Source organism: Mustelus asterias, chromosome 21 (assembly GCF_964213995.1).
Source record: "Mustelus asterias chromosome 21, sMusAst1.hap1.1, whole genome shotgun sequence".
Lineage (NCBI taxonomy): Eukaryota > Metazoa > Chordata > Chondrichthyes > Carcharhiniformes > Triakidae > Mustelus > Mustelus asterias.
Window position 1 is genome coordinate 32,503,131 of NC_135821.1, and position 14,531 is coordinate 32,517,661.

The 14,531-nt window shown below is 45.2% G+C and overlaps 1 protein-coding gene across 2 annotated transcripts in view; it reads left to right on the plus strand.

Annotated features, from left to right (window-relative positions):
- trit1 (tRNA isopentenyltransferase 1) overlaps positions 1 to 7,172 on the plus strand; it is a 29,321-nt gene extending 22,149 nt beyond the window's left edge. Inside the window, exons 10-11 of one of the 2 annotated variants that reach the window (XM_078237706.1) lie at positions 2,952 to 3,069; positions 5,547 to 7,172. In XM_078237706.1, coding sequence (XP_078093832.1) covers positions 2,952 to 3,069; positions 5,547 to 5,662 — 234 coding nt within the window. In that variant the 3' untranslated portion in view covers positions 5,663 to 7,172. The remainder of the gene's footprint in view (positions 1 to 2,951; positions 3,070 to 5,546) is intronic. The other variant, XM_078237705.1, reaches the window with a different exon arrangement.
- Positions 7,173 to 14,531: the final 7,359 nt, after the last annotated feature.

Consider the following 14,531-nt stretch of genomic DNA (forward strand, 5'->3'; position numbering starts at 1 on the left):
ATCGGCAAACTTACCAACCCATCCCTCCACTTCCTCATCCAGGTCATTTATGAAAATGACAAACAGCAAGGGTCCCAGAACAGATCCCTGGGGCATGCCACTGGTGACCGACCTCCAATTAGAAAAAGACACATCTATACACACTCTCTGCCTCCTTTGGGCAAGCCAGTTCTAGATCCACCGGGCAGCAGCCCCTTGGATCCCATGGCCTCTCACTTTTTCGAGAAGCCTTGCATGGGGGACCTTATCGAACGCCTTGCTAAAATCCATATAAACCACATCTACCGCTTTCCCTTCGTCAATGTGTTTAGTCACATTTTCGAAGAACTCCACCAGGCTCGTAAGGCACGATCTGCCCTTGACAAAGCCATGCTGAGTATTCTTGAGCATACTAAACCTCTCTAAATGCTCATAAATCTTGTCCCTCAGGATCTTCACCATCAGCTTACCAACCACTGAGGTTAGACTCACCGGTCGGTAATTTCCTGGGCTATCCCTATTCCCCTTCTTGAAAATAGGAACCACATCCGCAATCCTCCAATCCTCCGGCACCTCTCCCGTCTCCATCGACGACGCAAAGATCATCGCCAGAGGCTCTGCAATCTCTTCCCTCGCCTCCCACAGTAACCTGGGGTACATCCCATCCGGACCCGGCGACTTATCTATCTTGATGCCATTCAAAGTTTATCCTTTAGTTTAGCTGACAGAGGGGCTTTGGATGGCCAGCCTGGCTTATAAAATGCAGATATTCTCTGAATAGTTCTCTTTGAATGTGGTCTCTGCATCCCACAGGAGTTCATTAGTGTCTCAGAGATAACAGGGTGTATGTCAATGTCTCTCTAACATATCCCATAAATACTATCAGTATATGTATATATCAAGTTCTTTAAGTAGCTATCCCCTGGCTCAACTACAGAATCATAGAATAGTTATAGCACAGAAGGAGGCTATTTGGCTTGTTGTGACTGTGCTGGCCCTCTGAAGGAGCAATTCATCTAGTGGCAACCCCCACCCCCCGCCATTTCCATTGCTATGTCATGTCCATAAAATATGAAAGAGATCATGCGCTGTTTAAAATTAGGTGGCACAGTGATTAGCACTGCTACCTCACAGCGCCAGGGACCCGGGTTCAATTCCGGCCTCAGGTCACTGTCTGTGTGGAGTTTGCACGTTCTCCCTGTGCCTGCATGGGTTTCCTCCGGGTGCTCCGGTTTCCTCCCACAGTCCAAAAGATGTGTGGGTTAGGTTGATTGGCCATGCTAAATTGACCCTAGTGTCAGGGGATTAGTAGGCTAAATATGTGGGGTTACGGGAATAGGGCCTGGGTGGGATTGTGGTTGGTGCAGACTCGATGGGCTGAATGGTCTCCTGCACTGTAGGGATTCTATGATTCTATTAAAACATGGCTGCTAGCAGGTTGCAAGATTTGCAAGTTGGCTAATAGTTCTGGAAACTTACAGTTGTAATTACAGGGCAGAAAAGCTCAACCCTCAGCTTTGTGGAATGTCATACCTTTCATTTTGTGCATCCACTATAATCAATGAAGCAAGGAAACAGCAAATGGTCTGTCATAGAATCATAGAATCCTACAGTGCAGAAGGAGGCCATTCGGCCCATTGAGTCTGCACCGACAACAATCCCACCCAGGCCCTATGCCCGTAACCCCACATATTTACTCCACTAATCCCTCTAATCTACGCATTCTGGGACATGGCCAATCAACATAACCAGCACATCTTTGGACTGTGGGAGGAAATCGGAGCACCCGGAAGAAACCTCCGCAGACATGGGGAGAATGTGCAAACTCTACACAGACAGTGACCTAAGCCAGGAATTGAACCCGGGTCCCTGGCGCTGTGAGACAGCGGTGCTAACCACTGTGCCACTGTGCCTCCTGTCAGCCTGGACTTGTACCAAAGAGCAAACCATTTAAACTTGTTATAAAGATGGATGTGCTAACAGCCACCATCTATCTCCTAAGTGAACAATACATTTTGACCAGAGACACAGAAAGTGATTGATAACCTGAAACTGACACATCTATGGGCAACGCTACATGATCTGAGATCCTTTGAAATGTTACATTCCTGCACTCCATTAGCCTATCAACACCAAAGCAGAACTCCAGGCTGACAACAAAGCCTGCCTCAAGTCTAGCCTCCTCAGCCTGGTTCTCGGGTGATTCCTTGATTTGATTTGATTTATTATTGTCACATGTATTAGTGTACAGTGAAAAGCATTGTTTTCTTGCGCGCTATACAGACAAAGCATACCGTACATAGAGAAGGAAAGGAAAGGGTGCAGAATATAGTGTTACGGTTTTAAAAGATAGAATTAGAGGGTGTGCTGGGCACAGCTTGCAAGAAGTCGCCACACTCCGGCACCACCTTGGAATTCTATCATCGCCTGTAGAGTAGACCATGTCTCTATACCAACCGTATAATGCTGCGTCAACACCAACTTTGAAACAATTCGGCAACTCTGCTTTCAGCTAGCTGAACGAGGGTGAAATTTAACATGAAGTAACCCTCACTGAATTCTGACATTCTGGACTCTCAACCCTTGTGTGAATTAATATTCCTAATTTCTCTTTGTTATAAGTTATTTCCAGTTGTAAAGCTCTTTCTGTGGGTGTGTATAGTTGTGGGTCAAAATATGTCCAAAACCTGGAATTAATTCCCTAACACCACAGTAGGTGTACCTACACCACTGCAGTGGTTTAAGACAGCAGTTCAACACCACTCTCTCTCTCGCTCTCTCTAGCCAATGAAACCAAACATGCTCTGCTCGATTATGGGCTGTTTCGGGACTCTTCGGGATAGTTTATGGATGACTCAGTTTAATGGAAGCTGATGGTTTTATTCACCTCAGTGATTCCATCCCACCGTGTTGCTGCCATTTGACGTAGTTCCTCAAGTGATTCCACATTGCATCCTATTTGAATGTTGCAGGGAGAGGAGCCCACAATGCTGCCTCTAACCATGGAATCAGACCAATACGAGGGGAAGAGGAGTCGGCAGGTGTGCGAATTGTGTGACAAAATCATCCTCGGGGATCAGGAATGGAAGGGTAAGAATGAGTTTGAGTTGCAGCCATAACCCAGAGTGATTGAGTGAGACTGAAGGGAGAGTTCCTTCATCCTCACTGAGTGGGTGGGACTGAGTGGGTGGGACTGAGTGGAGACGATCTTGTTAATCCCATCGGCTGATACCTCGCCATAGAGCAGGACTGATTGGCCTCCTTCGCTGTAAGACTGTTGCTAATCTTTTCCTCTCTGACAAATATTCCCTCTTTCCTGGCTATTTTGTGGAAATATCCATTTGTGTGTGAGGTTGGACAGGTGCTTACTGTTGACATCCAATCTCCACTTTCAAACATAGAGGTAAAGTCGCCACAGTCTCCGATGACCATCAGCTGCTCTCTCCTTTGAGGGGGAGGGCTGACTGGTAGTGATTTAATCCAGGCCATCACAACGCATGTGAGGGGCAAGGTTGAGAATAACCTCAGCCGATACGGGGATTGAACCCGCACTATAGACATCGCTTTGCATCATTATCCAGCTGTCCAGCCAACTGAGCTAAACGACCCCTGAATAAGAATGTTTCTGCCCAGTTTTTAATGTACGGGTGGGGGTGACTGCCGAGTGATTGTGAAACAGATTCCCAACCAGTGCCCATTTACCCGATCCTGATTGGTACTGAGGTCTGCGGTAGCCTGCCTGCTAGTTCCTGGCAGAAATCAACAAACTTGCCGTAGGTTGGCAAGGGAACTGGAGACCAATCTGATCTGAGGTGTTAAGAGTAGCAACTTAAAGTTATCAAGAGTCTTTAACATCCCAAAGCACTTCACGGGAAAGTTACGAAAAAAAGTTTCACACGGAGCCAGATGAGGAGATATCAGGGAGTTGATCAAAGTTAAGATTTGAAGGAGATGCAGGGAGAGGTTTAAAGAGGGAAATCTAGAGCTTTAGACTGAAGGCACAGATGGAATGATTCAATTCAGGGATACATGAGAGTTGCAGTTAAACATGTTGTCGGGTTTGGAGGAGATTAAAGAGGGCAAGGCCATGGAGGGATTTGAAGATGCGGATGAGAATTTTAAGATGGAGGTGTTATTTAGCTGGGAGCTGATTTAGGTCACCAAGTTTGGGCTAATGGGTAAGCAGGACTTGGTGTAAGCTGCAGTAGTTTAGATGACTTTGAGTTCAGGACGGGTAGAGTAGAGAAGCCAACCAGGAGTGCAGTGGAATAGTTAAACTACAGGTAGTAAGTTCATGGATGAGGGTTTCAACAGCAGATGAACTCATGTGGGAGTGGAGTTGGGCGGTGTTATAAAAATGGACAGAGGCATTGTTAATAATACCATGCAGACGCTCAACTTGGGGTCAATGCCCAGATTGTGAACATCTCGTTCAGCCTCAATGTTGTCAGGGAGAGGGATGGAGTGAGTGGGGAATGGGGATTCATTGAATTGGCACATCTCAGTGTGATTAATGGAAATTTCAGTCCTTTCAGTACTGGATGTTGGAAAAGCAGCCGGACAATTGAGAGTCTGTGAAGAGGTGGAGAGGTGATGGTAAGGTAGAGCGGGGTGTCGTCAGCATGCATATGGAAAGTGATCATCTGTTTTTGGATGGTGTTGCTTATAGACAGCATGCAGATGAAAATGAGGAGGGGCCAGGGATAACTCCTCGGGGAAACACCAGAGGTGATGGTGTGGGAGCAGGAAGAGCAGCCTTTGTTGTCTACAGCTAGAAAGCTAAGAACCGATCTCACTCAGAGTAGCTTGATGACAGCGGAGAAACATTGAAGGAGGTTGGTGCGGTCAGACAGGTTGAGAGGGGTGAGAGTGGATGTTTACCTTTGTCACAGTCACACAGGATGGTGTTTGTGATTTCTCTGCACTGTGGCGGGGCAGGAACTTTACTGGAGTGATTCAGACATGCAGTTCCCGCAAAGCTGGCCAAGGACTGGAAGTGACAACAAATTCAAGGACTTTGGAGAGGAACTCGAGGTTGGTGATAGGGTGGTAATTTGCAAGGGCCGTGAGGTCAAGGGTTTTTGAGGAGAGGGATGAGGACTGCAGATTTAACGGAGAGAGGGACAGCCCCTGAGGAGAGAGAATCATTAATGATAGAAACCAATCTGGGGAGCAGGAGGGGAAATTGGGTGATCTGTCATTTAGTGGGAAGGGGATGAAAGGAGCGGGAGGTGGGTCTCATGGACAAGATGAGCTCAGGGAGGGTATGAAGAAAAATGGGGAGAATATGTTCAGAGCTCAGGTGGGGGAGCCTTAGAAGAAGTTAGGCCCCGTAGGTTAGAGAAAGCAATGGAACTATCAGAGGCAGCTGAGCAGATAGTTTCATTCTTCTGTGACAAAGACATTTGTGAGCATTTATTTTATACCACTCTTTCTGGAAACTGGATATCAAATATAGCCCGTCTTGTGACCCTGGGTTTCTGTATGTCTTGGCTGTTGAGTTGAGATTATTGGGCAATAAAATTTCCTGCCAGATTCCTCATAATATTGGTTTGTTTGTCTTTCAGCTCATCTCAAATCCAAGAATCACCAGTACCATTTGAAGAGAAGGAAAAAAGCTGAGGCCCACTTAAATACACACAGTTCCCCGGGCAGCAATGAAATCATCCCACAAGACACTTAGAGACTGCCTCAATGTGCGACTGTGTCACAGGAAGTCGCCCAAGGATGTGATGGGACCTTTGTGATTGGTACTGGGTGATAAATAACACATGGCTACCTACCATTGAGTTAATGCTGCAAGGCTGCTTAGGCTGGAAGCACACTCCATGGAGCTGAAAAGCCCTCCATTGCTGCCCACAGAACTGTCTGTTGTTTGTGTCCTAAATGAGTTGCATCGGAATTCATCTTGGATACAGTTTCCAAGTTGGGCTGCAGTCAGGGAGCTTCCTGATGGATCATTGTTAGAAGGAAGATTTCATGATTTTATTGAATTTTTGTGATACGTGATTCTTGGAGGTTTCCTTGTCTGACATCCTCTCCCTTTGATCAATTGGCTCACTCTCCCTACCTCCAATATTGCTACAACTAAGAAAATTAAAAGGAAATTATATTTTTTAAACCCCAATGATTCTTCTGTGTTTGCTCACAGCATTGGATCTTAAACTTTAGTTGGCAATCCTAACCTGAGCAAATGGTAGTAATATGGTGGAAGCTGGAAGATGTTTCTGGGTCAGTCCTTGAGTGCTGGCAGTAGGCTGCTCCTCCTCTCTTGGCTGTACCTGTCAGGATGTGTGTACAGCAAGAGGATTGAGTGGCCAGTCATTGATTTGAAATGTGGCACTCAAAGGGCTGGATGCCCATGGGCAGAGATTTCACCCAAAACAGGCAATGCATATTGTCCTTAATGTGGGTTTCTGTGAGACCATCTTCATGGGTACTCTGCTTTCCTCCCACACTCCAAAGATGTGCGAGTTAGGTGGATTGGCCATGCTAAATTGCCCCTTAGTGTCAAGGGGGGGGGACTAGCTAGGGTAAATACATGGGGTTAGGACCTGGGATTGTTGTTGGTGCAGACTCGATGGGCCGAATGGTCATCTTCTGCACTGTAGGATTCAATGATTCTGAGAGTGAGATTGATATGAGGGGACCAGGGGACATTTCTGAAATCCTAGTAAAGGAAGGAGATGTTCCAGTCAGACACACTAAAAACAATGAAGGGACTTTTATACCGATTTTAATTCCACATCACTTCTAACATATCAATAAAATTGGATGTCTGATGTTTCTAAAATGATGTGTGACTCCTCCATCCGCCAGTAACTCGGAGTAAGTGCACAATCCTGTGCAGTGCTGCGGCAAGTATCAGAACACTCTGCATGTGTGTTTAGTCAGCTGATGTTAGTGCTTCTCAAGAATCCAGTCTTTCAGACTCTGGGAGGCAACTGGAACACCCAGAGGAAACCCACGCAGACATGGGGAGAACGTGCAAACTCCGCACAGGCAGTGACCCAAGCTGGGAATTGAACCCTGGCGCTGTGAGGCAGCAGTGTTAACCACTGTGCCCAGGCCAGATTGGATAAGGGTAGCAGTTCTTGTGGTCTAACCAGGGCTGTGTACAAGTGAAACACGACTTTTACCTCTTGTATTCTCATCCGCTTGATATAAAGGCCAGCTTTCCCTTTTTGACTATTTTTATGCTGTTCCTGATTTATGAATGATCTGTGTGACTGGACCACAAAGTCTCTTTGGATCTTCACTGTTTCTAGCTTGTCGCTATTTAGAAAGTCTCCAGTTTTATCCCTTTTACGGACGACACAAAGATGGCTGGAGTTGCGGATAGTGATGAACATTGTCAGAGAATACAGCAGGATATAGATAGGCTGGAAAATTGGGCAGAGAAATGGCAGATGGAATTTAATCCAGATAAATACAAAGTGATGCATTTTGGTAGACCTAATGCAGGGGGGGGGGAGCTACACAATAAATGGCAGAACCATCAGGAGTATAGACACACAGAGGGATCTGGGTGTGCAAGTCCACAGATCCTTAAAGGTGGCAGCACATGTGGAAAAGGTGGTGAAGAAGGCATATGGCATGCTTGCCTTTATTGGATGGGGCATAGAGTATAAAAGTTGGCATATGATGTTGCAGTTGTATAGAACGTTGGTTAGGCCACATCTGGAATACTGCGTCCAGTTCTGGTCGCCACACTACCAGAAGGACGTTGAGGCTTTGGAGAGAGTGCAGAAAAGGTTTACTAGGATGTTGCCTGGTATGGAGGGTATTAGCTATGAGATGAGATTGAGTAAACTAGGGTTGTTCTCCCTGGAAAGACGGAGGTTGAGGGGCGACCTAATAGAAGTTTATAAAATTACGAAGGGCATAGATAGGGTGAACAGTTGGAAGCTTTTTCCCAGGTCAGAAATGACAAACACAAGGGGTCACAAGTTCAAGGTAAGGGGTAAGTTCAATACGGATATGCGGGGGACGTATTTTACACAGAGGGTGGTGGGGGCATGGAATGCACTGCCAAGCAAGGTGGTTGAGGCAGACACGCTAGGATCATTTAAGACTTATCTAGATAGCCACATGAACAGACTGGGAATAGAGGGATACAAACGGATGGTCTAGTTAGGAACACATGATCGGTGCAGGTTTGGAGGGCTGAAGGGCCTATTCCTGTGCTGTATTCTTTGTAAAATGGAAGACCTCAAACTTGCCTTCGTTGAAATACATTTGCCACAGTTTTGCCCATTCGCTGCTGTTATGGACAGGAGGGGGGGTTATTTTAAAACAGCCCTGATTTCTCCTTTCACTATCCATCTGTAACCAGAACGGGGTTTTTAACTTTTGAGTTCTCCCTTTTTATACCTGGTGGCGCATTTTTTCCAAACCTTCACTTTGGAGCGACCCAATCAGCGATGAATAACCTCACAGCAAAATTGAGGTAAGGTGAACTAAAAGGGTCGGGTTAGTTTACAGACAGTTGTATAGAACGTTGGTTAGGCCACATCTGGAATACTAGGCGGCACGGTAGCACAGTGGTTAGGTGGCACGGTAGCACAGTGGTTAGCACTGCTGCTTCACAGCTCCAGGGACCTGGGTTCGATTCCCGGCTTGGGTCGCTGTCTGTGCGGAGTTTGCACATTCTCCTCGTGTCTGCGTGGGTTTCCTCCGGGTGCTCCGGTTTCCTCCCACAGTCCAAAGATGTGCGGGTTAGGTTGATTGGCCAAGCTAAAATTGCCCTTAGTGTCCTGGGATGCGTAGGTTAGAGGGATTAGTGGGTAAATATGTGGGGGTAGGGCCTGGGTGGGATTGTGGTCGGTGCAGACTCGATGGGCCGAATGGCCTCTTTCTGTGCTGTAGGGATTCTAAGATTCTAAGAAAACAAAAAAGGAAATGGTTTCACAGCTACCGCTTCTTTTGCAATAAAAGAGGGATAAGGGAAAGGAATGGGTACAGGGCAAAACTACAGTAAAAACAAGAGTTCTTGTTTCATGTGAGTCCAGAATCAAAGGTCCAGTAATATATTCCTTCAGAGGGTAGCTGGCTGAAACTGTTACTGGATGATCCATCTCTCGAGGAGTGAGGATCTCGATGATGGAAGAAAGCAAATCGAGATGTAGATAGAGTTCCGACAGTGCCAGCAATACACAGTGTAGAATGAAAGCCAGGCCATTTACCTGGACACAGCCCTTTCTGCTGCTACCTGTTGGGTGGTAAAATGGCAAAGCGCCTGGGTTCAGTTCCACATGGCAATATTACAGGGTTTTAGCAAGTTGGAGGAGGTCATGTGCATGCCTCAAACTTCTTCCCCTGGATTTAATGGAAGAGTCAAAGTTTCTTTAGTCTTTATAGATGTACCGTCTCTGTGGCCAGAGTATAGCCTTAGAAACCTAGTGAGTGTTAAAATGAAAAAGAACAAAGAACAGTACTGCACAGGAACAGGCCCTTCAGTCTTCCAAGCCTGTGCCAATCACGTTTACCTATCTAAACCAACCGCTTACATCTCTCTATTCCCTGTTTGTTCAAATGCCTATCAAGATGAGTCTTAAATGTGGCTAATCTGTCTGCCTCAACCACCTCACTTGGCAGTGCATTCCAGGCCCCCACCCTCTGTGTAAAAAAAAAACTTCCCCCACACATCTCCACTGAACCTTCCCCTCTTATCTTGAACTTGCGGCCCCTTGTAATTGTCATTTCTGCCCTGGGAAAAAGCTTCCAACCCGAACTATACCTCATAATTTTATAAACTTTAATCAGGTTGCCCCTCAGCCTCCGTCTTTCCAGGGAGAACAATCCCAGTTTATTCAATCTCTCCTTATAGCTAATACCCTCCATACCAGGCAACATCCTGGTAAACCTTTTCTGTATTCTGTCCAAAACCTCCATATCCTTCTGGTTGTGTGGTGGCCACAATTGGACACATTATTCCAAATATGGCCTAACCAAGCCTTTATACAACTAACATAATTTGCCTACTTTTATACTCGATGCCCTGTCCGATGAAGTAGATTCATAATTCCAGATTTTTAAAATTGAAATCAAATTCCACCATCTGCTTTGGCTGGATTTGAACCCGGGTCCCCAGAGCATTAGCTAAGCTTCTGGATTAATAGTCTAGCGATAATACCACTAGACCTTCACCTCCCCACGCATCATATCTACATCAACCTGGCTACTTTATAAAATTATTTTGGTTTTAAAAATGGATGAAGGCTTTACTCTGACATGCTTGACTAGCCATGGTTCAGACCGGTGGAACTTCTAACCTTCAGAAAAAAAGTTAGTACCCCTTGAGACTGAAGAAAATCAAATTCCAAAGATATGCACCAACAAGACACTTAGGAATCGGATCTATACACATTTGGAACTGAATGGTCTTGTTAGCAACAGACAGCATGCTTTTTTTCATGGGAGGTCATGTCTCACTAATTTAATTGAGTTTTTTGAGGAAGTGACAAAAATGATTGACGAGGGAAGGGCTGCGGATGTTGTCTACATGGACTTTAGTAAAGCATTCGACAAGGTCCCTCATGGCAGGTTGGTGGAAAAGATTAAATCTTTTGGGATCAGGGGTGAACTAGCTAGATGGATTCAGAACTAGCTTGGCCATAGAAGACAGAGGGTAGCGGTGGAAGGGTGTTTTTCTGAATGGAGGTCTGTAACTAGTGGTGTTCCGCAGGGATCAGTGCTGGGACCTCTGCTGTTTGTAATATGTATATAAATAACTTGGAAGAAAACATAGCTGGTCTGATTAACAAGCTTGCGGATGATACTAAGATTGGCGGAGTTGCGGATAGTGATGAAGATTGTCAGAGAATACAGCAGGAAAGAGATAGGCTGGAAAATTGGATAGAGAAATGGCAGATGGAATTTAATCCGGGCAAATGGAGGTGATGCATTTTGGTAGATCCAAATCAGGTGGCAGCCATAAAATAAATGGCAGAACAATCAGGAGCATCGACACACACAGAGATCTGGGAGTACAGGTCCACAGATCCTTAAACGTGGCAGCACAGGTGGAAAAGGTGGTGAAGAAAGCATACGGCACGCTTGCCTTCATCGGACAGGGCATCGAGTATAAAAGTAGGCAAATTATGTTAGTTGTATAAAGGCTTGGTTAGGCCATATTTGGAATAATGTGTCCAATTGTGGCCACCACACAGCCAGAAGGATATGGAGGTTTTGGACAGAATACAGAAAAGGTTTACCAGGATGTTGCCTGGTATGGAGAGTATTAGCTATAAGGAGAGATTGAATAAACTGGGATTGTTCTCCCTGGAAAGACGGAGGCTGAGGGGCAACCTGATTAAAGTTTATAAAATTATGAGGTATAGTTCGGGTTGGAAGCTTTTTCCCAGGGCAGAAATGACAATTACAAGGGGCCGCAAGTTCAAGATAAGAGGGGAAGGTTCAGTGGAGATGTGTGGGGGAAGTTTTTTTTTACACAGAGGGTGGGGGCCTGGAATGCACTGCCAAGTGAGGTGGTTGAGGCAGACAGATTAGCCACATTAAAGACTCATCTTGATAGGCATTTGAACAAACAGGGAATAGAGAGATGTAAGCGGTTGGTTTAGATAGGTAAACGTGATTGGCACAGGCTTGGAAGACTGAAGGGCCTGTTCCTGTGCAGTACTGTTCTTTGTTCTTTTTCATTTTAACACTCACTTGGTTTCTAAGGCTATACTCTGGCCACAGAGACGGTACAACTATAAAGACTCATGAATCTATAAAGAATCATGAAACCATTGTCATTAAAAACCCATCTGGTTTATTAATGCCCCATTAGAGAAGAAAATCTGCCATCCTTTCCTGGTCTGGCCTACATGTGACTCTAGAGGCACAGCAATGTGGTTGACTCTCAACTGCCCTCTGAACAAGGGCGACTAGAGATGGGCAATAAATACTGGCCAGCCAGCAATTCCCATGTGCCATGAGTGAATTAAAAAAAATACATTTGCTGTTATATCTTCTGGATAGGATCTGCACTGATTATCTTTTTGTGTAATTTTGTGTTTCCACCCGTACTCTTTACAAATGTTGCCTATCTTTTTGGATGCATGGTTTCTATTCCAACTGTTCTCAAACCTAGTGAATAGTTGAGACCCGGACACAGCCCATTCTGCCAGTTAGAGTACCTGCCCATTGCAGCACCTAGCTTAACAATCGAACTGCGACAAAATCTACTCCTGGAATCCTTCTTTACAGCACTCTGGGTGTCCCAAAAACATGTGGACTACAGTTCAAGAAAGCAACTCACCACCATCTAGTCCAGGGCAATTAGGGGCCATAAGATATAGGAGCAGAATTAGGCCATTCAGCCCATAGAGTCTGCTCTGCCATTCAATCATGGCTGATAAGTTTCTCAACTCCATTCTCCCGCTTTTTCCATGTAATCTTTGATCACTTTAACAATCAAGAACCTATTATCTTTGTCTTATATACACTCAATGACCTACTAATGGAATCATCCCTATGTCCATTCTATCCAGGCCTTTTATTATGTTGTAAGTTACAATGAGGTCCCCCCTCATCCTTCTAAACTCCATCGAGTACAGATCCAGAGTCCTCAAACACTCCTCATATGTGAAGCTTTCCATTCCTGGGATCATTCTCGTAAACCTCCTCTGGACCATGTCCAAGGGCAGCTCATCCTTCCTTAGAAATGGGGTCCAAAATTGCTCGCAATATTCAAAATTTGGCCTCATAGAGCCTCAGCAGTATATTCCAACTTTTGTATTCTAGTCCTCTTAAAATGAATGCTAACATTGCATTTGCCTTCTAATTACCAACTCAACCTGCAAGTTAACCTTAAGAGAATCCTGAACTAGGACTCCCAAGTTCCTTTGTGCTTCCGATTTCTCAATTCTCTCCCCATTTAGAAAATAGTCTATGCCTCTATTCGGCCCATCAAAGTGCATAACCTCACACTTTCCCACGTTGTATTCCATCTGCCACTTCTTTGTCCACTCTCCTAACCTATCCAAGTTCTTCTGCAGCCTCCTGCCTCCTCTGTGCTACTTGCCCCTCCACCTTTCTTTGTATCATCTGCAAACTTAGCCGCAATGCCTCAGTTCCTTCATCTAGATCATTGATGTATAAAGTGAAAAGTTGTGGTCCCAAAACTGACCTCTGTGGAACTCCACTAGCCCATTAGGGTTGGGAATTTTAACCAAAATGCTGACCTAGCCGGTGATGCCTATGCCCTTTGAAAGAATAAAAACACTCCACTGCTTTAGGGTAGAGTGATCTCTATAGCAACAGCATCGCAGGTCATCGTTGGGTCAGCACTTTGTGTATTTGCTCTGACCATCTGTTACAAATGGTCCACTCCCAATAATTCTGAAATAATTCTGTAAAGCAATGGCGACTGTCCTCAGGATTAAATCCTCTAAACCCGAGCTCCTGGAATACCCTCCCTTGGTGAATGTTAGTGACTGTAAAATTGCGGTGACTTCCATTGTACACACTGACATGCAGGGGATAGAGAGTCATTCTTAACAGTTTTTTCAGTTTCTATCGAAAAGTTGAAGAAATATGGTTTATAGATTTTGATACAAATTCTGTTCTCTGACCGGATAAGTTAAGCTGCAATGAAGCAGACAGCATCTTTTCATTTCCATGATTTAAATGTAGGAGTTAGCTTGAATTTGAAATATTTCTCAGAATGAAGGGCACTGAAGGTGATAAGTTCTCCGAGCCCTGACTCAGTTGCCCTGGAGCTGGATGCTGGGGTGTGAAGAACAGTTCTGGGCTGAAACCCTGCCTGTATAGGTGGGCAATCCCACAATGATTCTGAACATAGGTATTCTATTGGGTTAAAATTTAAGTTTAATGAACCCTGTTGATGTTCGCAATGGGTGCCTTTAGCACACTGACCAATCTGAATTTCAAAGTGTCAAGTCCCAAGCTCCTGCGCCTTCTTTGATGCCCCATATGCAGCAACCTGCCCTGTAATAGCTGACTGAATTGGAAGTGGCAGTGCCAAGTGTAACAAACTGGATGCTTTGGTAAATTCTACTCCAATGGAGTGTGAATTTTTTGACGTTGCAACATCACTATGAGAAGGAGCTGCCAATTGCTGGTGGTCCTCATTTGCTCAGTTGTACTGATTTTGATTGGTGTATTCATATGATTGCTCGGATACATGGCACAGCAACAGGCTATTCAGCCCACCCAGCTTTGCTGATATTGATGCTCCACTCCAGCCTCCTTCTTTTCCTTATCTAAATCTATCTCCTTATTCTCTTCTCCCTTACGTGTTTGTCTCAACTGTATCTATACGATTCACATCAACCACTCCCTGTGGTAGCAAGTGTTTAGAGAAATGCCTTTGTACATGCTTCCCTTTTGTATCCCATGGCTTGCCACAGTCATGTGAGCTCTGAGCTCACCTTGTGCAAGAGGAGAGAGGTCAAAACAGTTTTATCCAGTGGTTTGGACAGTGAGATTCACATTCTCACCACTCTGAGTACTGCAGCTGCCTCTTCAATTCAAAACACTTAATCTGATTTTCCCTTGAATTCTCCTGAGCAGCCCCTTGGTCT